The sequence below is a fragment of the Haliotis asinina genome, chromosome 4 (assembly GCF_037392515.1).
Source record: "Haliotis asinina isolate JCU_RB_2024 chromosome 4, JCU_Hal_asi_v2, whole genome shotgun sequence".
Classification (NCBI taxonomy): Eukaryota; Metazoa; Mollusca; class Gastropoda; order Lepetellida; family Haliotidae; genus Haliotis; species Haliotis asinina.
Genome location: NC_090283.1, coordinates 51,523,272 through 51,549,468, shown reverse-complemented (window position 1 = coordinate 51,549,468; position 26,197 = coordinate 51,523,272). Strand labels below are relative to the sequence as shown.

The window sequence follows — 26,197 nt, the reverse complement described above, 5'->3', positions numbered from 1 at the left end:
ACTTTTGCTACCTGCATTAACCCTAGATGGATTTACATCATATCTTCATATAGTGGGAATAGGCCATTATTTAAAACAACAAATATTCTACTACTAAAATTTTGAAGACTTTAATTCAATTTTGTCTCTTTGTTTTCAGTGAAATAAAACGCTTTGCGTTTTCAATCACAGTATATCAAACTCTGAAATGTCAGTTACCACAAAAAAAATTGGAAAACTTTGAAACTGCAGATTTACCATTCTGAGGTTTTTCTTACAAACGTCCTTTACCCAATTATTCACATTTTCGGTACGATATCCTGTGTGTCAAATCAACATGGCAGATTTGAGAAGGTAAGGTGAATCAGTTACTTACCGTCGTAAGTTGGATCAGTTTACTCTTGAGCTGTGCTCAGTTTTGTAAAAGCACGTACCCAGTCCTTGATATCTATCCGAGTGATCAGTTTGAATTGTCTGTCATATCTATATGCAAGCGGTCCTCGTTTGTCATGGAACACTATCCCACTGACTGGTCTGACAGCAACACGAACTACTACAGCATCTTCATCACCATGCCCATAAACGTCTCCCTTCGGTGGTGTGCAAGGAATAAAATCAATTTTTAAAATGTTTGGGTATGGGAATAATTCATTTCCATCATAATCACAGACCAGGACAGTATCCCGAATGCTATCCCACAAAGTTTCCCTAAAAATGGTTTTGTCCTTCAGGGTGACTGGTTGTATGCGGTTTACTTTAGTCTCATAACCATATTCCTTCTTGAAAATAATTTCCTCATTGACGCCATAAAGAAAGGAACCACCACATTCAATTTTAGTAAATGCACTTATATAGTGTGCAAGTTTATGATTCTCGATGATGTTCTCTGCTATTGCTTGACCATCTTTCTTTTGCGAAAAGTGACTTTTCAATTGAAGTGATCTGCTTTCGTGCACATTCTGAAGGTGGTGTGCCCGGGTCACACCAGGAAGTTCATGGAATGTGTTGCTAAACTGTTTCCTTTCTCTAACAAATGTTCTGAGGGTTTCTGCACGAATGTCAGTGATGCAGTCATCGAATGTTGTCTTCGTATTGAATTTAGAAGTCGTTACATTTGAAGAAGCTCCAACATAAAGTACGAGAAAGTCTCCAAAGCCGTCACAAGCACAATGACTGTTCAGTAGCTGTTTCCTGTAAACATCACAAAACTGTTTTCCATCTTGAATCAACTCGTAAAGCTTTGAGTCAGCAAACTCATCAAATGCGCCAGTGAAGGAATCTTCCGGTGCCAGGCCGACAAGATGGACTAGAACATATCCAGAATTGGAATTCCGCAGAGCAGATACTTTTCTCAGTAACTCAGTAGCTTTAAGATCTCTCTTATCCCTTTTTCTTTTTTTCTGCTGTGTGTATATTTTGCCTTCTCCAAATAAGTACTTGACATGAATCCCGATAGACAAGACATTGCTTTTTTGAGAAGCTTGTTCCAGGAACTTATTAGCTGCCTCCTCACTTCGTGGAATATGTTGACTGAAATGACGGAAGTGTCAGAATAAATACTTGGAATAAACCAGATAAACTTCAAGAACTTCACTGCATATTATGCCTATTCACTTTTTAGAATGCAATACTTACTTCAGGCACTCTGTGTGAAATACTTCTTTCACTTGGAGACACTTTTCATGCACTATGTCGTCATCTTTCACATATACTGATGCGGGCTCAAAACCTTTTGGTTTTAGCTCTCCTTGACTTGTATAAAGTATATCTTCTGTTTTCACACAGACAGTCACTTGTTCAAATCCTACTGGGGTAAGATCACTTTCTTTCCTATACTTTATTTCTTCGTTCTTTGCATAGGTTGAAACTCGATCAAAGCCTGTTGGAGGGTTGTCTTCCTGTCTTGCGTATTTGACTTCCCCATTCCTGATGTACACAGTAACTTGTTCAAAACCTTCTGGTATTACGTTCTGGTTCTTTGCATATAAGATGTGTCGATCTCTGACAGAAACAGTTACGCATTTAAAACCTTTTGGTAATAAGCTCCCTTCTTTCAGATATGCGATCTTGTCACCCTTGGCACACACACATACACTGACGCACTTAAAACCAACTGGTATACAATCCTCCTTTGTTACATAACGCACGTCCACATCCTTATTGTACACATCTACGCCTGGTGAATCTGGCTGTATTTCATCTCCACAATAGTCACATAGTTTCATGACATTTGGAAACCTCTCGTCTGAGTTTCACAACTAAGTTTCTTTACTGTTAATACAGAGGCACAAGCACAAATAACATGAAGGTTTCTGTCAAACTGCGCTGTAGATAGTGAGGTATTGACTTATACGCATGTATGGCTACCCCGCCAGTACATCACGTGATACACAGCCTCACATTCACCATGCTTGCTCACCTTTTCGTCACACCTATTATCTGTTTGATAGTGATTCATAACCACATGATAATGATGTAGTTCAATTGGCCTGGCGTTCCGCGGAAATTTCTATTTCTTATTAAAAGAGCTTTGTCGCTTAATTTGTTTAGAAAATCGACAAAACAAAAGTCGCTTTGTGTATCAGATAATGCCAACGTGAAGTATAGCTTTAATTCAACCAGTTCCAGTTCTTAATATCTTATTTTAACAGTTGCAAATTTATAGTTTGACTTTCTTCTCAATATATACGGAGGCATAATTATGCTTAAAATTTAATATGACGGGTCACGAACAACATGAAAGACCACCTGAAATAAATATACGCTTTTATTGAATGGCAGCCTTCTTCCACGCTTCTGTGTCCAATATATGTGTATATGTGCACATCAAAATACTAGATGATGGTATTATGCAGGACCAGAAGTAAATAATATGCGCCGTTGCTTGTATTTCTAGGGGAGGTCGACGCGAGGTAGCCAATGTATTTTCCACCATCCCTGTGTAACATCACCTACTTCAAGCAGCCCGTGCAACCCTTATCAGCAGGACAGGTCGAAGTGAAGTGTTTGTCTGGGACTAGTTGTCTTTCTAACTGGTTACATTGTGTCTAGTCAATGACAACGAACGAAACTCTCATGTTACAGTTTTTGAAAGTGCATGCTTAACGGATATGCTATTGTAGTGACCTGAACCTATTCCTATGCAGTGGAAGTAAGAAGCACAAATGAAACATACAACTTTATGACAACTTCTTGTTTATTGTGTTAAGAGACGTTTCTATGTAGATTCAAGCTTGATAACAATGAAAGAATCCACATCAACTCGTTATACTACATCGTGACATTAAAGTTACGCTTCACGTTGGCATTCTAAGAGTCATCTATACAAAGGGACTTGCATTTAATCGACTAGGTTATCGCAATAGACCGCTAATATGTCGCTCACATCCACGTACAAAATGTAAGCGACGCTTTGGTGTAGGTTCTGACATTGTTATCAAGGTTGACAGCGATATAAGAATCTACATCGACATGTCACAAAAAAAATAAAAAATAAAATAGGGATATGTATCTGATATCTATTCAGTGAGTGAGTGAGTCGGTTTAGGTGTACGTTGCACTCAACGATATTCCGGCTATATGGCGGCGGTCTGTAAATAATCGAGCCTGGTTCAGACAATCCAGTGGTCAATAGCATGAGCATCGATTTGCGCAATAGGGAACCGATATGTCAACCAAGTGCTGGGCCAACCAACATTGGGTGCTGAAGGCCTGTCTACCCCGGACCTTCACGTGTCCATATATATTCAGAGTACAACCTCTTTTGAGACACAATCAACAAGCAGAGTCAGATTTTCCTGCCGCGAATGTTACGGCATGTAACGCTATGTTTTATGGTACGATCAACAACTAGTTTATGCAAGTGGTCCACAATAAAAGATAAGGATCACAAACAAACTCACACCTTAAATAGTGAGTGTGTTCATCTGCCATAAGATATCAAGACCTATTCTACTGATTAAAATAGCGCCGTTCATCTCAGGCAACGTATGGCCTGAGGTATAAAAGTGTTGATGAACTACAAAAGTTTCAGATGGCATGGTTTGTATATAATAGCGGATTTTACATAATTGATAGAAATATTGATAACTAAGATTGTTTGTGAATGTACCCATGGAGGGATTGATGGAATAAGTGCCCCCCCCCCTATAGGTGTACAGCTAGTCGATATCATTCACGGTTATATTTCATAAATGTTTTCAAACATATAATACTTGTCATTGTAATTTTCTTTACGATTCCTCCATGGTCAGCGACTGAAGGGATGGTGTAAATCCAAGGCCATGCAGATTGCCAAAAGACTGTTGTAACTATTTTTGGTAATCTATCTTCAGTTGTTGGCGATCTAAAGCCCATTTTAAAATTTTGTTGTGCTATACAAATAATGTTTTATGATTACATGCTAGCTTTAAGTTTACACCTATGATAATAAAGGTATTTTACTGTCCTTCGTTGACAGATATTTATATTATCTAAATTTATTTTAACTATACAACTTTCATAGTCCCTCACACACTTTGCTGTGTCGTGCCGATTAAAGTCCATGGTGAAAAGGTATATATAAAAATAACGAGATATTGTTCTGAGTAAGATAATGCTGTTCAACTTGGGCAAAGTATGATGTGGAGATACCGTGTTGAAACGTCACCATCATTCAGTTGTCTATACAGATAAAGGCGGCCAATTGGAAAACCCTGTCTCTTCAAGTTACCGTTCGTCACAATCTTGCAAAACGATCCCATCCATGTCCTGATGTAATGTTTGACTGTACGCCTGTAGAATGTTTGACTGTAGTGAGTGAGTGAGTGAGTGAGTGAGTGAGTTAAAATATTACATCGGGTCGGCAATATTACAGCCATATAGCGATGAAAACAAGGTAATCAATCTAAAATATCCATCAACAAAGGAGAATAAAGCTATATAGATTGTCGTAATTATATTGATGTTAAAACTAGTCATGAAATTGTAAATATTTTAACTAGAGAGGACGATACAGTGTATAAAAACAGGCTATGGTTCGCCAACAACTGAAGGTGGATCACCATACTATGACCATGGGGACTTACAGTACGTTTGCTACCTGCATGGACCCTAGCTGGATTTATGTCATCCCCACAGGCGATGAAGTGAATTTTGGCCAAAATTAAAATGACAGGGATACTAGAATTAAAATAGATGGTAAATTTAAATTACCTTTGAGTACCTTAGGACTTACGTACCCTCTCGAGAGGACAATAATTTTACTCTACTTCAACCCCCCTTAAAGGTACAGACACTTACAATCTCAGTTACTAATCCAAATGACCACTCATAAAATAAACTCAACAAAACTAAAAACTTTACACTCGTTTCAAAGTCAATAATTTGAACATTTTGGAAAATGGGTTTGAAACAACGTTTGGATTCAATTCTCTTGTCATTAAATATGCTAAAGCATACAGATCATGTTTGTCATGGAATCGGTTCCACCGGAAAAGCAAATACAATGTCCATGATCAAAACCTGTGAGTCACAACTTACTGAAATCATGTCAATATCAGGTGTGTCCTCCATTCGTTCTTAAATTGGCCGTACGAGGCCTGTCGTTATCCTGTTGGAAAGTCAGACGTGGGCCATGAGCTGCCATGAGTGGCAAAAGCTCTGGAACGAGCATCTGATCCCTGTATGCTCGGGATCGAGCATGACCGCTGATGGCACCCCAAACCATAACGCTATCGCCCCAAATCGATCCACTTCCCAACACTGGGCATTGTGTTCTCCGCGTCTTCTCCAAACTCTAACCCTTCCATCAGCAAAGGTTAAGTGAGTGAGTGAGTTAAAATTTAACGTCACATCGGCAATGTCGCAGCCATGTTGTGACGGGAACATAACATTGAAATAGAATATACGAGTATTATAAAAACCTGTCGACAAAGGACAGTAAAACAACTAGAATATCACAGAAAGGAATGTAAAACTCTCCCTCAAAGGGGGGTGAAGTACCGTAAAATAATTGTCCTCCTGAGAGGGTACATAAGTCCAAAAACATTTGATGTAAATTTAAGTTTTCCAGCTTTTTAATCGTAGAATAAGTGTGTTTTTACTTTATGGCTAGATTTGTCTAAATTGCTAACAGATGAAGGGATGATGTAAATCCAACTAGGGTCCATGCAGGAAGCAAATGTACTGTAAGTCCCCATGGTCCTTAGTATGGTGATCTACCTTCAGTTGTTGGCAAGCTATAGCTCATTTTTATATTGTACTGTCCTCCATAGATACATTGTTTTAGGTCTATTCACTAGATTTACATTCTACTCTGTGATATTCTAGTCAGTTTTACTGTCCTTCGTTGACAGGGTTTTACAATGTATGTGCTATTAATTCATTTGTATTTTCATAAGTAATCATTCTCGTGGCCGCAACATTGCCGATGTGACGTTAAATATCAACTCACTCACTCACTAGTAACTATACCTAAAACAATTTATATATAGTGAGTGAGTGAGTTAATATTTACCGTCACATCGGCAATATTGCAGCCATATCGCGACGAGAACAATTCACTTATGACGAGAACAATTCACTTAATAAAATGAGAACATTTGGAACTGTTAAATCTGTCGACAATGGAGGGTAAAAATACTAGACTATCACAGATGTGAACATAAAACTAGCATGTAAAACTAAAACACTGTAATGAGAGAAGACTATACAATATATATTCTAACAATTCTATTTCTTAAAAAAAACCCAATTATTCAATGATAATTTACTTTATTAAAAAGATCCTTAACTGATTTGACATTGACACATTTATCCCTTGTGATGGCAAAATCAATACAGTCAAGCAAGACATGCTTGACCGTGATTCCCTCATCACAAGGGATACAAAACGGAGGATCTGCGCGTTTCAACAAATACTCATGAGTGTATCTTGTATGACCAATACGACATCGTCGCATAATGACCTCTTCAAATCTGGATTGACAACCCAAGTAAGTATAACCTATAGTTGGCTTGATTTGGTGTAATTTATTGATTACCCACTTGGGTGTCCCACGTCCTCTGCATCAGATCACGGATATAAGATCTAATAACAGCTTTATAATCAGAGTATGGAATCAGAAGTTGTGTTATAGATTTCTTGAGTGCTGCCTTTGCAGCAATGTCAGCCATTGTGTTACCAGATATTCCAACATGGCTGGGTAACCAACAAAAGACGATGTCGTATTGGCTAGTAGCAAGATTACTATATGATTCAAAAGAGAGTCTGAATAAATGATAAAATTGTTTATATTTAGGGTGGTTTTTAACATAGTATAGGGCTGTTAATATGGCATGTGCTTTAGCTGTAAAGATGGAACTGCTGTCTGGTAATCTGGAAGATATTGTTCTGGATCCAATGACAGCGGCACAAGCAACTGAGCCACCATCCGTGGACCCATATGTAAATAAGGATTTATACGTACAATATTTACTTTTTAATTGATCATATATATGCTTGTTTGCATTGTAATTCATTAGTTTCTGATTTTTTGTACATTTTCTTAACATAGTGTCAACTTGTTGTGGTCTAACCAGTTGCCAAGGAGGAGAAGAAAAAAGCGAGAAGGAGCTATATTTTCGTATTCCATGCCAGCAGCTGAAAGAAAAGGTTGCACTCTTAGTCCAAGAGGCGGAACAATAGAAGGCTTCTTGTTGTATAAATCCCCATACGGTGGATTGAGGACACAATTATATGCAGTGTTGGACATAGTTGAATACAGTTTAGTGAGATACTGCAAAGATAATTTAATACGGCGGTGATCAAGGGAAGGTTCATCTGCTTCAACATATAGACTGTCAACAGGAGAAGTTCGGAATGATCCGAGACAAAGTCTGAGACCTTGGTGATGGATAGAATCAAGTATTTTGAGGTTCCTTTTACAGGCTCCACCATAGACAATGGAGCCGTAATCCAGTTTAGACCGGATGAGTGACCTGTATAAATGTAGGAGGGTTGACTGGTCTCCTCCCCACTTTGTATTTGAAACGACTTTCAACAAATTAAGCGCCTTCAGGCATTTAGTTTTTAAGTATTTAATATGTGGCAGACAGGTTAAGTGTGAGTCAAAGATGAGACCAAGGAACTTAGCTTCCTTGACAACTTTGATGGGTGCACCATTTAAAGATAAGTCAGGGTCTTTATGAGGTTTGTATTTTCGGCAGAAGTGAATGCAGTTTGTTTTAGATTGAGAGAATTTAAACCCATTCTCAAGGCACCATTTATGAATTTTGTTGAGACATATTTGTAACTGTCTCTCAATGGTTCGCATATTTTTGCCACGACAAGAAATACTAAAGTCATCCACGAAAAGGGAACCATTGATTGAATCTGTTAAAACATTTGAAAGACTATTTATTTCAATACTAAATAAAGAGACAGACAAAATACTGTCTTGTGGGACGCCTTGGTCCTGCGTATAATAATCAGACAGGGTAGAACCCAGGCGTACTTGAAATTGCCTGTCAGTTAAAAAATCGGATATAAACTCGGGCAAACATCCCCGTAAACCAAAATCATGTAAATCTTTTACAATGCCGTGCTTCCATGTTGTGTCATAAGCTTTTTCTAAATAAAAAAATATTGACACAGAATGCTCCTTGTTAAGAAGGGCATTTTTAACAAATGACTCCAATGGGATTAAATGGTCAATGGTACTGCGATTTTTACGAAAACCACATTGAATATTTGTGATTAAATTGTTAGGTTCTAGGTTAATCTGTTATTGACCCTGCGTTCCATGGTTTTGTAAACGCAACTAGTCAAGGAAATGGGTCTATAGTTGGATGGATGTGTATGATCACGTCCAGGTTTAGGTAGGGTACAACTATAGCGTCACGCCAAGAGGAAGGGAATTTACGAGATGTCCAAATTTCATCGAAAATATTCAGTAGTGTCTCTAAAGAGGAGTTAGCTAAGTGTTTCAGGAGTTGATAATGTATGTGATCAGTTCCTGTTGCAGTATCGTGAGTTTGTTCAAGGGCAGTATGAAGCTGATGGATGGAAAAGATTTCGTTATGGTCTTCCCCATTATCAGAATGAAAATCAATTTGTTTCTTTTCCTGCAGTTTTTGGTATTTTTTAAATTGAGGAGCATAGTTTGATGAAGAGGAATGTTTTGCAAGTGTTTCGGTCAGTTTATTTGCGATATCAGATTTATCTGTTAATAACTGATCTCCACTTTTGAGATGATGTATGCTTGATTTGTTACCCTTACCTTTAATTCTCTGGAACATGTTCCATACTTTAGATATTGACGCACGTGAACTGATTTTCGAAACGTAATTTTGCCACGACTGACGTTTATTGTGCTTGAAGGTACGCCGTGCTTTAGCATTTAAAATTTTATATTTATTTAAATGATGTACCATTGGGTGGCGACGGAAATAGTGTTCCGCTTTTTTGCAGTCATTATAAAACCACGGTTTACGTATGTGTGGATTGGTAGAGGACTTAGGAATACATTCATTAATTTTGTTGAGCTCATCAGAGAATAATTGCACAGAATCAGGAGCACCAATAAAACGAGCAGGATTTAGTTTGTCAGCACAGAGTAATTCAAACAAAGGCCAGTTATCTTTGTTGAAGTTCCATCGTGATGATGGAGGAATATCAGCCGGGACTGATGGTTTAAGAATAGTTGGAAAATGATCGCTGCCGCACAGGTTACTATGGACAGACCATTCGAATTCATTTAACAGATCTGCATCAGTGAGGGATAAAAGTATCAAGAGATGAATATATGCCTGTACCAGGATGCAAATATGTTTTAGAAATATCATTAAATATACACAGATCGTTGTTTGAAAGAAAATCCTCTAGTATCTTCCCATTTTGGTTTGTATCAGAACTACCCCAAAGTGGATTATGGCCGTTTAAGTCACCCATTTTATGATACATGGCTTCGGGAGTTGGTCATAGAGGAAGATCAGTTTGGTGAAGATGAGAAGATGGTGGTATATGTACGGAGCATAGTGTAAAAACAATGCTTAAAGTCAGACTGCAACGCCCTGAAGCGTTTTATTGAGGGGAACAGGGCTGTGAATAACACCCTGTCGCACCAAAATGGAAGATCCTCCAGTAGCTCTGAATCCTGGAGGAGAAAAGAAGTTATATGAAGCATCCTGCCATATATCAATTTGATCTGTTGCTTTAAAATACGTTTCCTGCAAACAAAAATGCCGATGGTTTGAAATCCTGCATTAGCAGGTGTAAATAATTAAAGTTATTCTTTAGTCCTCTACAATTCCACTGAACAATGGTATTTAAACTACTCATGGAGGCTCAATCGGAGTTCGTGAGTTTGAGGGGGATCTACTCCCATGCACTGGGGGAGATGGAGTCACCTCCATCTCCAAAGGTTCAAACTGATTTTGAACCGGTACAGGGGATGGCTGACAGGAAGGCACCTCCAAGTGTTGGAGGCTTCTTTTCCTTTTGCACATTTTTGGATAATTTATTTTGAATTTGTGATAAATCTGTGGCACATTCTGTTACAGACAAAGGATCAGCTGAAGCAGTCGATGTGATAGTATCTGTCTGGGAGGCCAATGTTGAAATATTGGATACGACCATTTGAGAGGTCTCATCTGTGTCACCTATTGTAAGTTGTTTGTGTACGAATGATATTGACGTTTGGCATGACGTAGATCTCATGGGATGTTTAGAAGTAGTGGCACGTGAAGAAACTGCATCAGAATATGATACCGATGAAGTGGTTGAAATAGTGACCAGTTTTCTAGCTTCAGCATATGAAATATTGCTGATGTATTTGATATTTTGAATTTTATTTTCACGTTCAGAGGGGCAAGATTTGGATGAGGCCAAGTGATCACCATTGCAGTTGGCACACTTGATGGCATTTGGGCACTCAGAGAGTTCATGTGCATCACCACAACGAGAACATATTGTGTTGTTACGGCAGAACTTGGCCCCATGACCAAACTTTTGGCATTTAAAGCATCGGAGTGGAGATGGGACATACACCTCAACTCCGATATTAAAATATCCAGCTTTAAGGTATTTTGGAAGTGAAGAAAGTGAAAACGTAAACAGGTAAGTGTTCAGCTTCATGATTGTGCCATCATCTTTCTTTTTAGTAAAACGCTTTACTCCGGTTACTCCCTGACTTCTCAGTTCGTTGACAATGTCATCTTAAATTCATGTCATAAAGGCAACGTGCCCTGTCTCTGACTATACCTCTACAGGAATTCAGAGTTCTGTGCACTGAGACAACAACGGGTGTATTTACAAACTGTTTTAGTTTCAACAGATTGTCCGATTGTTGTCTCCGTGCACATTCCACTAGGATCGAGCCATTTCGGAAACGTGTAACGTCCTTCACTTCTCCACAGGCACCTTGGATGCCTTTAGATATTGCAAAGGGGTTATGTTTCAACGGAATATCATTTGTAGATGAGATAACTATGACGATGTAGACTCTACATATCTACGTTTATGTTTGACTGAACCAGATGGAACAGAAAGAGAAATGGTGTAGGAAAAGTGTTCGACATCCCCGTTTCCCACCCACCATGGAGTGTCAACGAGGACGGTGAAACAGCAGAAACCAGTCTGTACCGCCAGGGTTACAGGGATGTTTTTCTCCAGCCAATAAAAACTTGAAAAGCTATGGAATCAAACAGAAGAAATGCCAGGCTGGTTCGCCCTTGACACCTTTCTGGAGAAAAACAGAATTCAGAGGTCTTTATTGCCAGATTGGCCCATGAGCCACCGCCTTCTGGCATAGGACTCTAGGCAAGAGAACGGGTTATTGATGATATTCATTCAAATCATTCACAATAATTGTCATATTACTCAATTTCAAAATAGATGTGTCCATGCTCAGTGCACGACGTGACCAGCCGATTGACAGAATCGGGCCAATTCTACCACCCATCTAGGTGAAGTAAGGGCCAAAGTGGTATGTTGAGCAAAAGGAACACGTTCACAGGCTCCCAGTGCCCTCAACCACCAGACTACCATCCTCCACCGACACGGGGCGCAACCCACAGCAAACGTGTTGGCGGACCGAATATCCCCCCCAGGACCACAACGGGAGTGTTGGCGAGCTCTTGGCGTTACCCAGCACTCACCACGAGGAGGTGGCTCGCCACGGGTGCCTGTGATCAAAGAAATTTTGGAAAGATTTCCACCCGTGCCCCCGTTTTATTTTATCAAACAGGTAGCCCAATTCGGTTGCTCCTTGCAACCGAGTCCGCACGGGAGTTGAAAAGCTCTTAGTGTTACCCAGCCATTTATCTGCAGAGGACAAAACAATATAAAAATGGGCTATAGATTGCTAACAACTGAAGGTAGATCACCATGCTAGGGACCATGGGGACTTAAAGTACTTTTGATACCTGCGTGGATCATAGCTAGATTTACATCATCCCCTCAGCCGTCAGCAATTTGTGAAATCTAGCCATACAATAAAAAGACACTTATTCTATGATTAAAAACATGGGAATTCATTATCACTCCTTTCAGATGTCAGGAAGAACAGGCAAAGCTGGGACGTTATCAGACTCAGAGGGGGCCGTGGTTGTCTCTGCTGGGATGGGGGCAGGGGTTTCATACTCAGGCTTCTCTGTCTTGATATTCAAGGTTGAAGTCGAGGGAGTGTTTGCATCTAGCAATGGTTTCCTAGTGTTCTTGTTGAGGAATATTATCGCATCAGCAGTTTCAGAACTAAGGGCAGCTCGTTGTCTCGTAATCGTGAGTCCAGCCGCAGAGAAAGCACGTTCCGAAGGCACGCTCATTCCCGGGATACAAAGGTAACGCTGGGCAAGTTTAGCCACACGGGGATAGTGGATTTCGTTCTCCCTCCACCAAGATAATGAGAGTGATTTCAGGGTTGACCGTTCCTTGACTCTTGTTTGCGCACCCAAGAAGTCTGAATACTCTTTGGTGACATCCCGCTTGTTTTCAAATTCGTAGTCATCTGAGATCTCAATGATATCGCTTAGTAGGAAAGACATGGCATCTCCAGACTCTGAGAACTTGAATTTCTTGGGGCTAGGTTCTGATGACTGAGACTGAGAGTGGGGCTCCTCCTTTACAACTGTTGGCGTAGTAACTGTTTCAGCACTGCTGTCAATCTCAGTTATCAGCCTCACAACAGCAGCTTGAACTTCGGTTCTCTGTTCTGGCTTCAGAAATTTCAGGTTCTTGTAACATGGGTCCAGTGCAGATGCTATCATAGTTGGGGAAACCAGGAAACCGTCAGGAAACAGGCGTGAAGAAAGTCCAGCTGATATCCTTGTCTTCATGTCACAGACGATGTTGGAGTCAAGGTCTTTAGCAATCAGGTGGTTGTCGACCAGAGCAAAGACGAGCGGGTGGACTCCTAAAGAAGTCGGGAATTCTTCACTGCAAAGTACCTCTGTGGCAGAAACCAGTGGTTTCAGGGCTGAAACCAGTTGGTCAACAAGTACCCAGTGATTATCTTTCAAGTCCAGATGTTTGTGTTTCTTAATTGATTGATCATGCAGAACAGCAACCATGTCCTCATGTAAGAGAGATAGTCTTTCCAGCAAAAAGTAGACTGAGTTCCATCCTGTAACTACATCTGTATCAACATGTTTTGGACTTTTTCCAAGGAGCTTTTGGTGATTTTGTAGGAATTGTGTAGCCATTGTTGACTTTGCAAAAAATGCCACAAGCTTTCTGGCATGCATGAGCATATTTTCAATGGCTGGTCCTTTTAATCCATCGTGTACTGCAAGTTGGAGGGAGTGGGCAAAACAGCAAACATGAGGATATCCAGCTGATCTAGCCGCAACACACATGTTTGAAGCGTTGTGTGTCGTTATGCCAGACACAGATTGGATACAAAATTCCTGTTGTATCGATAGCAGGTTTGCAGCAATATTTTCGCCGGTGTGTTTCTCTTCTACCCGACGTGTAGCTAGGACACACGATTTTAAACTCCAATTATTCAGGTAATGGCCTGTGACAGTTATGTACCCGTGTGTAGCTACACTGGTCCACATGTCCGTTGTTAGAGCAACGGCTGGTAATGTTTTCAGTATAGAAATCAGGTCCCCCTTAATGTCTTCATATGATTTCATTAAGTAGTTGTGTATAGTAGCGGCACACAGCACTTGGTAGTTGGGATTTAATGCCTCACAGAAAGCTCTGAAACCTTCGCCTGTAACAATGCTGATAGGTCGCATGTCTTTGACGCACATTAGCATTGCTTTTTGTGTGATTGACTCATACCAATTCCTGTCTACAGGTTTTCTACTTTTGCTAACAAAACTTCCAAATTACCCTAGAGTTGCTTGCTTTTTGTTAGAAGTGACTGTACTCAATTGCGGATGCTTGAAAGAGAGATGTTTACACATTGAGCTAGTTGTACTACCAGCGTAACTAAGAGATATGCCACACAGACGGCATTTTGTTTTCTTAGTTACCAAATCAAGATCAAAATGAGCCCAAACGTTCGATTTTTTCTCACCGTCGTCCATGTTGGTAATGTAGGGAGGTTAGAGTTATCTCCTTTTCGAGGCCTCGAGTCCAAAAAATTGGACTCGAGTCTCACTTTACCCAACTCGGTCCCGAGTACTCGAGTACTCGTGAGAGCCCTAGAGTTGGCTGACAACCTGTTAGAGAAATGATTTACTTAAGGTGAACCTTGCAATATGCCGACGATACATGAATTGAGAATGAGAACGAGGGGCCTTGCAATTGGTATGCGGGGTTACTCTCATATGAAAAAGGCTGAATTACTAACCTTATTAGGTTTAACATATCAAAAACCTCCTACAATAAAGATTAAAAAAACAAGTGCTTGAAAGAGGGTTGCGAAATTATTCATGTATGGGAAAGTCTGAGCTTATTGAATTACTAAGGGAGCAAGTTCCCTTAGTACTGCAGTTCACACCTACTCAGCGTGCTTTTGGGAAATATTTGAGAGGGAGGAAGATGGAAGTTCAAAGAAACATAAACGTTGAAGATGTAAGGCAGTTGGTATTTGAAAAAGTGAATGAAGAACTGAATGATTTAAAAGGTATTAAATTTCAACTCTCATTGAAGATAACACTAGAGAAACAACAGGGCAATGATGCTATTGACCAGACCATTGTTTACTTCAGAGGTAAAAGGGCCACAGCCAGATGCTATCAACTCTTCCATTGACAGGTCATTCGAAAAAATTCGTGAATCACTACAACGTTTCACTAATATGGGGTCTGGTTGGGTTACTGTTATGATTACTATGGTCTACCTGGATATCGCAAACTATAAAACGTTGAGAGGTGGACCGTACTTACCTCTGCCTAAGTATTTTAGGAACAAGCACGCTATGGTTAACATTAAAATCGTGGTAATGATTGTAGGAGTGTAGCGGTAAGATCTGCTAAATTTCCTGCTGAACATCATTCTGACAGACATACCAGTTATCCTGAAGATGATGAGATAAATTGGGAAGGTAGAATCCAGACTTAGCCATAAGCATATTTGGACATGTAGATAATAACATAATAGTGCACAGGATAAGCCCTTTAATGTTACAAGGATGACGTAAAATGATCAATTTATTTATGATACAACAAGGTACAAAACTGTTGTATGATCAATCGAAACATGGGGGAAAGGAACACTTTTATGAAAGGTGCCTTCATGGGTTTTCTAGGGTCGATCGACTTCATTCACACAGGGATGATTGTCGAGGTGTAGGGGAGACGGCTATACATGTAGATTTGCTGACAGAAAACAACAATATCTTGAAATTTATCAACTATAAAAATCAGATGCCCCTACCATACATTATCTACGCAGACTTCAAAGCTATTAATAAACCAATCGATATGGTAGCTCCGTCCCATGTTAAACATTTTACACAAAAATATCAACAACATGAGGCATGTGGGTTTGGGTACGTGGTTGTTCGTTGTGATGGTCAAACTATCTGTCCCATTTTTCACAGAGGGAAGGTTGCGGCTGAGAAATTTCTGAAGTGCTTACAACATGAGGAGTGAAAGATCAGAGAAAAATTGAAAAACATACAGCCAATGCTTATGTCCCATGCAGATAGGGTGGCTTATGATAAAAGCTCTCATTGTCATGTATGCTGTAAACCTCTGAATGGTGATTCAGTGAGAGACCACTGTCACATGACAGGGAAAGACAGAGGTGTGGCTCACAATGTAATCTAAAGCTATGCATAAACTCCAATCTTATTCATATCCCTGTGGTGTTTCATAATTTACACAGAAAAGAAAACTAGAGCCTTGCTGCTGCACAAGGATATTTACCCATATGAATACATGGATGACTGGTCCAGGTTTAATGAGAGAGAGTTACCCCCCATTGACCGCTTCTATAGCAACATAACTGACGCGTCTGTCTCACAAGAGGATTATGAACACGCCAAAAGTGTATGGGGGAAGCTAGGCTGCAAGAATCTAGGTGATTATCATGATTTATATTTGAAAACGGATATGTTGCTATTGGCCGATGTGTTTGAGATATTCAGGAAAACGTGTTCAAAGCAGTATGGGTTGGATCCTGCATGGTATTATTCAAGTCCTGGGCTGTCATGGGATGCCTTATTGAAGAAAACGGGTGTGGAGTAAGAATTATTCACTGATTATGATATGCACATGTTTGTTGAGACAGGGTTACGTGGGGGGGGAGGTGGGGGGGATTTCCATGGTATAAAACGTTATGCTAAAGCTAATAACAAGTATGTGGAAGGCTACAACCCTAATAAACCCACATCCCACCTACTCTATCTCGATGCTAACAACCTGTTTGGCTGGGCTATGAGCCAACATCTACCGACAGGGGGCTTCCAACGGGAGACTGCAAGTCAGCAGCTGGATGTCATGAGTATTACACCTGATTCTGTTAAGGGTTATATATTAGAAGTGGACTTAAAATACCCAGCGGAATTGCACACATCACACAACAGTTACCCCCTGGCACCTGAACGTTTGAGGGTTAATCCAGACTGGATGTCTGAGTACCAACATAGCCTGCTGGATGGCTCACTAGCAAATGTGATGCATAAGTGGAGCTATGTCGTGTGCCGGTAGGCAGCAGTCTGATGTGCTCTGATCAAATTTGTGTTTCAAATGTGTCTATACCATTTTATCAACGCTCCAGAAATCGGACACAGTTGTGTCATGCACTGAGGATTCTGTTCCTACAACACTTTTGTGAAAAGGATCTCTAAAATGTGCATATTTTTTACACTTTGGACTTGGATTTTCATATCTCTTAACTTCCAAGGTTATACCACCCATTGTCTACTAATCACCAAGCCAAGCTCACACCTCCAGATACCACAAATGGGATTACATAAGCTGGCTTATGACAGAAAACAACTGATTGATATCAAATCCACAGTCAGTGACAAACAGTGGATAAGCCCAAGTGTGTTGCATAACCTGAGAAGTCAAGGCATCAGTGTGGCTAAACCCACACAGAGGGGATGCCAGGCAGGGTGCAGGAAACAGAGACACACTGAAATAGTGTCAACAAGGTTACCTAATCAATCACAGCGAGGTTCTGGCTGCAATGTTAAAAATCTGATCACTGTCCATCCCAAAGTGAATCGACAAGATTTCTTTTAAGATCAGCCTTTTGAATGCACAATCTGAAAAAAACAAAACATTGGATATATTTGACTACATTTTGGATTCTCAGGTTGATCAACTGTTCATCACTGAGACATGGTTATCTCCGACTGGAGATGAATCCAAATGTGCAGAAATGACACCAAATGGGTATAAACTCAAGCATATTTCTCGAACTGACAGAAGGGAGGCGGCATAGCGGTTATTTACAGAGATGATTTACTGCTCACTTTCCAATCAAAGGCAAGTGATTTCTCCTCCTTTGAATATTTGGTGGTAAATATCACATGCGGAAAGAGTACTATTAAGTCTGTCTGTCTGTACAGACCCCCACCATCCAAAACAAATAAACTGACAAACTCTGGTTTCTGTGAAGAATTTTCTAGGCTATGTACATCATTGGGAAAACAAACTAAGTCTCTTGATATTAGGAGATTTCAATGTACATTTTGACAACCAGAATGACTCTCTGACGGCCAAAGTGTGCAGGATTCTTGACAGCTGTGATTTAAAACAGTGCACCAACACACTGGTCAGGGCATACTATTGACTGGGTAATTACACATGATCCATGTGTTATCAAAACCCTGGAAGTCAAAGAACCTATATTCTCAGATCATTCTATGGTGACTCTCACGTTAAACCTCCAGCGACCCAACTTGAAACAACGTGTATTACAAAATAGAAACATGAAGAGCGTTGACCTTGGGCGTTTCAAAAAGGATCTTGTAGAGTCTCCTCTTGTTTCGAATCTTCCTAATCATATAGAGGAGCTTGTAGACCTTTCAATGCCACGCTCAAAACTTTGCTGGACAAACATGCTCCAGTAAAATCGAGGAAGGTGGTTCCCAAGGGCGCTGCACCATGGTATAACTCTAAGATATTAAGTGCCAAGAGGGCGAAGCGTATAGCTGAACGTCGCTGGCGCAAGTCCAGACTGGTGATTCATCGTCAGCTGTATTGTACTGCCCGGAACTATGTCGGAAAGTGTATGAAAACGGCGAAATCAGAGCATATACATAGCCAGATTGAGGCAAACTCTCAAAGCCCGAAACATCTGTTTTCCACACTGTTTAAGCTCTTAGGGAAAACAAAAGACGTGACTTTACCACAAGGCGACCTTCAAATTACTGCCGAGGGGTTCAACACATATTTCAGGGAGAAAATCGCCAAGTTATGCCTTTCTATGGGAGCGATGTGTGAGAATATATCGTCCAAAGAATTTACTGGTCAGCCGTTATTGTCTTTTGATCCTGTCTGTGATGTTGATATTAGGAAGATCATTATGTCCTCCAAGATAACTTCTAGTCCCTTGGATCCTATACCCACCAAGTTCTTCGTGATAATTCTTGACAATCTGCTACCCACAATCACCAGTATTATAAACAAAAGTCTGGAAACCGGCATCTTTCCATCCAGCTTCAAAACCGCTGTGATAAAGCTACTTATAAAGAAGCCTTCATTAGATTCTGAACAGTATTCAAACTATAGACCAGTTTCAAACTTATCTTTTTTGTCTAAAGTGCTAGAGAAAGTTGTGAAATACCAGTTAATTCATCACCTGAACAAATTTCAGTTAATGGATAAGCACCAATCTGCGTACAGAGCTTCACACAGTACAGAAACAGCTTTGAATTGCGTATTGGACAAAGTCATTACTGCTGTCGACTACAACAACATTGCCTTGCTCGTTATGCTGGACCTTTCATCTGCTTTTGATATAATTGACCATGACAGGTTGATGAATCGACTACATACTGAGTTTGGTATCTCTGGAACTGTTCTAAACTGGTGCCTATCCTACCTGTCTAACAGGTCTCAGTACGTGCAAATTGGTGATCTCCAATCATCTCCCTCAGTGCTAAAATGCGGGGTACCCCAGGGTTCTGTGTTGGGGCCAGTCCTCTTCACGATGTATACCAAATCCTTGGGTCACCTTATTGCACAGCACCAGGTCATTAGCCATTTCTATGCTGATGATTCACAACTGGTTGACAAAATGGATTTGTCTGAGGATAATCAAGCCTCCACCATGCACAACATTGAGTTGTGCCTCAGTGACGTCAAGTCATGGATGACATCAAGTATGCTGAAAATGAATGACAGTAAAACAGTTTACTGTTTGGTCCACCTGCCAGGCTGAAAAAGTGTCGCTTTGATCATCTTCAGATTGGGGACACTTCCATCCCTTTCTCCAATGCTGTGAGAAATCTAGGAGTCTTCTTGGACAACAGTCTCTCCATGGAAATTCACATGAATCAGCTGTGCAAAACTATTCATTATCATCTCCGTAATATATCCAGCATTCGCCACCAACTCACCCAAGACACTGCGGCTCTGCTTGTTCGCTCCCTCATACTATCAAGGTTGGACTATTGCAACAGTCTGCTCACACGTGCCTCCAAAACCCAGATAAAGCGCCTGCAATCTCTCCAAAATAAAGCTGCCCGTCTTGTTACCCGCTCTAAGCCCTCCTGTGACATACATTTTATTCTGGACTACTTGCACTGGTTACGGATCCATGAAAGAATCGATTTCAAGATACTTACTTTCGCTTACCAGTGTGTTAACTCCATGGCGCCGTCTTATCTATGTGATCTTCTCACACCATACACTCCTGCTCGTATCCTCAGATCCAGTAACAAACACCTGCTGGATCCTCCACCATTCAACCTCAAGACATTTGGTGCTCGCTCTTTTGCTTCTGTTGCAACTGCACTATGGAACTCACTTCCACTCAAACTACGTGCAGGTCCATCTCTACTCCAAACTACGTGCAAACCATAACTTTCTCGAAGCTTATATTTACGACCCTTTTTCTCATGTGTCTTTTAAATGTTATTTTTAAATGTTTGTGTGCGCTTTGAGCATGCCCCTAAGTGGCATGGAGCATTGCGAAGTATAAGTATCCTCATTATTATTATTATTAATAAAACAAAGTACATAGTCCATTATCATAACTTACAGCTGTATCTACCACTGGGTATGAAGCTGACTAAAGTACATAGCATACTGAAGGTCGACCAAAACCCATGGATGGAACCCTATATTAGGATGAACACAGACTTGAGAAAGCTGGCCACTAACGACTTTGAGAAAAATCTTTACAAACTCATGAACACTCCGTATTCGGTAAAACAATGGAGAATTTACAAAAACGTGTCAGTGTGAAGCTAGTTAGGCCGAGTGAGGAAGATAAGACCAGGAAACTGATAGCCAGCCCAGTGTACAATAGGAGTATTATATTCGATGATGACTTGGCGGCCATACATGTGAAAAAAGGCCGGGAATTTATGGGTGTTGTGACACAGCTGTTTGCTAAACACAATGTCGAGATAAGGAGGGGTGCAGCCGGTGAACAGAAAAGTCAAGCTATTGTTGAGAGATTCAATCGATCCTTAGCCGAACGTTTCCATGCACATCAATATTCACAGGACTTGCAAACAGCTGACCGCAGGTCTCCACAGGATCCTAACAGAGAATGGGTAGTCCGACTTCCTCGCGTAGTTGACTCAATGAACCATGAAGTAACTAGTCAACTCGATAAGAAGCCAGTCGAAGCAATACGTTTGAACTCTGTTACGATAGAGTCAGCAGCACCCCATCGGAAAAAAAGAGGACAAAATACCAGCTCGGGCACTCGTTAGGTATTTATATCAACCTGGGGAATATGAGGGAGATACCCGTAAACGTGCAACAGATCCTGCCTGGTCTATGGAAAAATACAATATCGATCGAATATCAAAGCCGGGGAGCCTAATCTGTATTTCCTTGTGAATGGGCCGAGTAGAGGTTTCATACGTAAGGAATTACAAATACTTGATCTTTAACAGGCGTTTACGTTCTTTGATGTAATCCTTTTTCTTGTCATAAATAAGCGAAACCGCTTTCTATCCGCGCCATGCTCTTTGCAAAAACTATAATGACCTTTAACCCCTACCCCACACACTGAACATGTGTAATGGATGCTATCTTTACGATGATAAGAACAATAACCCTGGCTGTTGCTCATTTTACCACAAATGTTCATTTTCCCCAAATGTACCCATTGACAAACGTGTCTCATTTGTGATATACTAATAATTGTGATTAGTCTAATTGTTTCACAATTAAGAATGTCGCCACTAAACCGCGTATGATGAAGATCAATTCGATACTGTGTCATGGTTGGTTCATTTAAAGCCAGTTGCTTAATCGTTAATACGTGGTAGTCTTTCATAGCTTCGTCGAGACCCGTGAAGGTCCCGGGGTAGAATAGGCCTTCAGCAACCCATGCTTGCCATAAAAGGCGACTCAGCTTGTCGTAAGAGGCGACTAACGGGATCGGGTGGTCAGGCTCGCTGACTTGGTTGACACATGTCATCGGTTCCCAATTACGCAGATCGATGCTCATGTTGTTGATCACTGGATTGTCTGGTCCAGACTCGATTATTTACAGACCGCCGCCATATAGCTGTAATATTGCTGAGTGCGGCGTAAAACTAAACTCACTCACTCACTCATAGCTTCGTCGACACTGGAGTTCATTATTGATAAAATCTAGTCTATTCAAACGCCTCTTAGTGTATTCAGTCTGTGCAGCTTGTAGTTTCTCAATGGCTATATTATGCCTCTATCTCAGCCGCATTTGACTCTCTCAATTGTGAAAACAGGAAATTACTCCCGGAAAATGCTAGTGCATTCACGAGAGCCCCACCAACCATCATTGCTATTGTAGCCATTATATATTTTACTTTAAAATATTTTCGGGTATAATGCCTTGATTTACCAAGATATCCTTGGTGGACATTGCCATACAAATGTTCATAGTAAGCATATCAAAGTCGAGCTTTATAGTCGGTTGTTTTATAATCATTTTAGTCACCCAAGCGTACCCCACTGCTAATGCAGAAACCACTAATGTGTGGTAAGCGTCTTAACGAATGTTTTTCCCTCACACATAATACATTAATGGAAATATATAATTTTAATTATAACACAGTATGAGGGTCAATAGTGGGGGAAATATGAAGCCTCCCCAACACTGCAGCCTTCTGCATTACCCAGATTGTCAGAAGGGCTGTGCTCCCGGTGGAGAACCCGGGCACTCTCCTGATCTACGCCAAGAGATCAGGAGTTACCAAAGCAAGGGCACCGAGAACAAGGGGGAGCCTGACGACAGTGTACTTGGGATGCAGGCGAGACATTTCAAAGGCCGCATATTTATCATGCCTTTCCTGAATTTTGCCAAACACATTGCTGTCAAAAGGGACAGACAATTCAATGATATAAATAATTTGTTGTTATTATTTGTTTTATTAAATTTATAATGCTTTGCCGTGATGATCGCTGCCGTCACAGGAGCTAGAAACATGCCGTATTTATGATATAAAGCACAACTTATATAACTCAGGGTGAAAGTCTGGGTAATAGTAGAACCTATGACTTTTGTCATCTCGGCCCCGAGTTGTGCCTCGTATCTAGCATATAATTTATTGATTTCCTCGTCCGACATTTTCTGAATCTTATCAGCAGTTATGTTATCACCTAAATATTGCTTTCCCTTACCACCCACTACTAGTGTTATCAGTCTATCACGCTGTTCATGTACAGCCGAGTCTCCCTTGGGAACCAACAACTGCTCTAGTAATTCATCTGCCGCCACATATAATGACACTCTAACTTTTATTTTTTAAAAATAATATCCAATGTACACTAAACACGCAGAGATAACGGTTAAATTACAAAATTACTGGGGACTTGCAGGTCTCCGCAGGACCCACCACCCACAACTCCATTGGCTGGTACCGAGCTTGGCATGCTTAGTTTCCGCGAGCTCTCCCTCACTTTTCCACAGGTCTACATAACAGTAATATACATCGCTGTCGTCTATGCTAAGCACCTCATTACCACTAATTTTTATGGTTAATCGAACCAACAATACTTGATTCTGGTCTATCGTGACTGGCGCACCGCTTTGACGCCTAGTGGTTCTCTTAATTTTGGAAAAGGATTTAGCATTCTACATTATACTTATATTATATACTATACATTTTTATACGGATGATATTGAAATGGATGATTTTGGTACTGCGGAGTGGAGTCCTGCGGACGGCAGGCCTGATGTTTTTGATGAAGATACATTCACTAGCCCATTGATCGAGCAACTTTTTAAACCAGCAGTAGATGATTATTATAATGCATTAAAAAGCGATAGAAACTATGCCGAGCCTATCCGAGACTTTTCAAAGTTTACCATGGATAACAAGTGCATTCTATTCTGAATTTGTCCACGATAGGCTAAATATGCCAGATTACGGTGGTGCAAAAACCTAAATTATCCGCTAAGGTCATTCAAGACCTGCAAACCATAAGATCTGAACTTGTTGCAGTGAGCCGTGCGCAGTACCCACTGACGTAACAGAAGCGTCGGACAACATTGAAAAACTATTGCGTAATTACTGGGACAAATCGTTGCCGGGGTTTAAATTCCCGATGAGGGAAATATATGGCCTAGATGAAGCCTTGAAACACATACGTGGAGAACTCGTGAACAACATGGGGAAACTTAATGAATTAGATGAGCACATAGCTCGTGAAAAAAACAAACTCAGCGAAACGGAAGACGAATATGAAAAGCATCGCATCACAGAATGAATAAGCAATTTAGAAGATGAGAGACGTGCGTGATTGGAATCTGCTTTCTCGAATCGTGAACACCTTTGAGCCCAGATCGGCTGCATACGAGATAGAAGACTGAATGAGGATACAACCTTAGCAAACAAAATAGGAATATTGTTCCGTAAGCAAGGTATCACCATTGCCTGCGTTCTGACAGCATTAGGCTTCATTATATCGACTCTAGTCGTATCACTTACCGGAGGGGGAGCACCAAGTGGGACCCCTAGCCGACCGCAGGTCAGTGATGTTAGAGACTGTAACAAAAAACATCTGAAATCGCTCGGGGAAGCCCTGGCTAAAATCGCCGGTAGGGCTGCAGAAGCCCTGCCGGGTATCATAGGTAGTATCATGACATGTTTGCCTAGCACGCTTGGTAAAACTGCCATGTGGCTCGGTAAAAAATCTGTGGGCATTCATCGTCGCCGTGGCTGGACTGGTGTACATAGCGTTTAAAAGGGCCTTAACCAGACAAGAGACAAACCGACCGCGACACCTCCAACAGTCAGTGTTGTTTTATAATCGATATGCTGCTGGTTTGAAGCCTGCACAATGGGGGATACCCCCATACCCCCATTTTAACGCTTGGTTCTGGTGGTGGCGCGACTTACAGTCGGCTGTGCACTTCGCTGTACACAGGAGCCCCCACATTGACATCATCATTAACACCCAATTCTTGATCTGCTGTAGCGATGATTACTTCGTTGTTGTTACCCGTTTTTTGATTCTCAGACGCAATCCCACACCGAACACGTAGTCGACTTTTGACCTGGCATATTGTAATGTGTCCTGGTATCGTTTTATAGCACTAGGCAGATCTACCGGTGATGCAATAGCATCCTCAATATTAAACACTAATTGTTTCTGCGTGTTGTGAGCAGTTCCCTTACCTATGATGTCAGAGCGCATCTGTGACTGAGCCCCGAGAATAGCCCACACGTACGTTCGAACAGAATCATTCAAGCGTAGCAGCGCGAGTGAACCCCTCTGATTTTGATATCATCTTAGTCCAGGCTGTGGCAGCCCCAGGATCGGTTTGTTTTATGTGGCTAACATGAATCTGTTCATTCGTTGTGGGGCCCGTAAATGTATGACGGTGGGGGTCATAGGTGCCATCTACTGAACCGAGTCTATACGTTCCAGACTTATAGAAGAACACGTAGACTTTACCGAGTCCGTGGTTCTCATCAGGAAGACGAAAGTCTTTATTAGTGGGAATCATGAACTCCCCACAAATACGTTCATATGCGCGTTTATCGTCCGGGTATCCCTCTCGTTTGATAATAAACATGAAACAAGATGACTGCCTTACTCAGTTCGTCTATTTAGTCTAATGTTACACCTAACCCTGTCATCACACACCACACAGCAAAATTGAGCTGGTTTTGCCAAAACTGCATCGGATTTTGATTCCAGTTTACCACTGCCTGCGCATTATTGACGGACACAATATAGTTTTTGAAAATACCAATAAATTCAGTATTAAAACAATGGGGTCTCCCCCATTCCGCAGGCCCACCACAATTTTCATGTCTGTGAAGTTAGAAGCATTTATATTTTGAATATTATAATATATATTATATTATTAATATGTACATTACTCGAATGGTGAGACATTTCAACTTACACATGCCATTGATAACATTCTGGCCAACTCGAAATAGCACCATGCGATATCACCTACTACCCACGATGGATAAACATCAAAAATAAAAATAACAATAATACATTGACTGTCAATAACGCACAAAACACAACAGAAAATGGTTACTACAGCGTGTGTTCTCTCAACGACGAAATTTTCAAACCCTTAGGAGCTGAACTTGAAATAAACTACTCAAACGGAATTGTGATGTTAGGGAAAAACAAACTGATACTCAGTAATAAGTTGGCGGAGACGCTAGGGCTGTCATCACTTGTAATAGCCCCTGGTCAGAGCATCAATGGGAGTAAA

At 40.8% G+C, this 26,197-nt stretch overlaps 2 protein-coding genes across 2 annotated transcripts in view; both read right to left on the bottom strand.

Annotated features, from left to right (window-relative positions):
• Positions 1-964, bottom strand: part of LOC137281650 (uncharacterized) — a 28,618-nt gene extending 27,654 nt beyond the window's left edge. Inside the window, exon 1 of the mRNA XM_067813033.1 lies at positions 356-964. The gene's annotated coding sequence lies outside the window, so the exon portion shown is untranslated. The remainder of the gene's footprint in view (positions 1-355) is intronic.
• An 11,522-nt stretch (positions 965-12,486) lies between these two features.
• Positions 12,487-13,506, bottom strand: LOC137280986 (E3 SUMO-protein ligase ZBED1-like). Its single transcript, XM_067812156.1, has one exon. It carries the CDS (start codon positions 13,504-13,506, stop codon positions 12,487-12,489), a length of 1,020 nt encoding a protein of 339 aa, XP_067668257.1.
• Positions 13,507-26,197: the final 12,691 nt, after the last annotated feature.

What these genes read in the sequence shown, in the direction of transcription:
- LOC137280986 (XM_067812156.1), bottom strand. Translation starts at nt 13,506, where the DNA reads ATGGTTGCTGTTCTGCATGATCAATCAATTAAGAAACACAAACATCTG.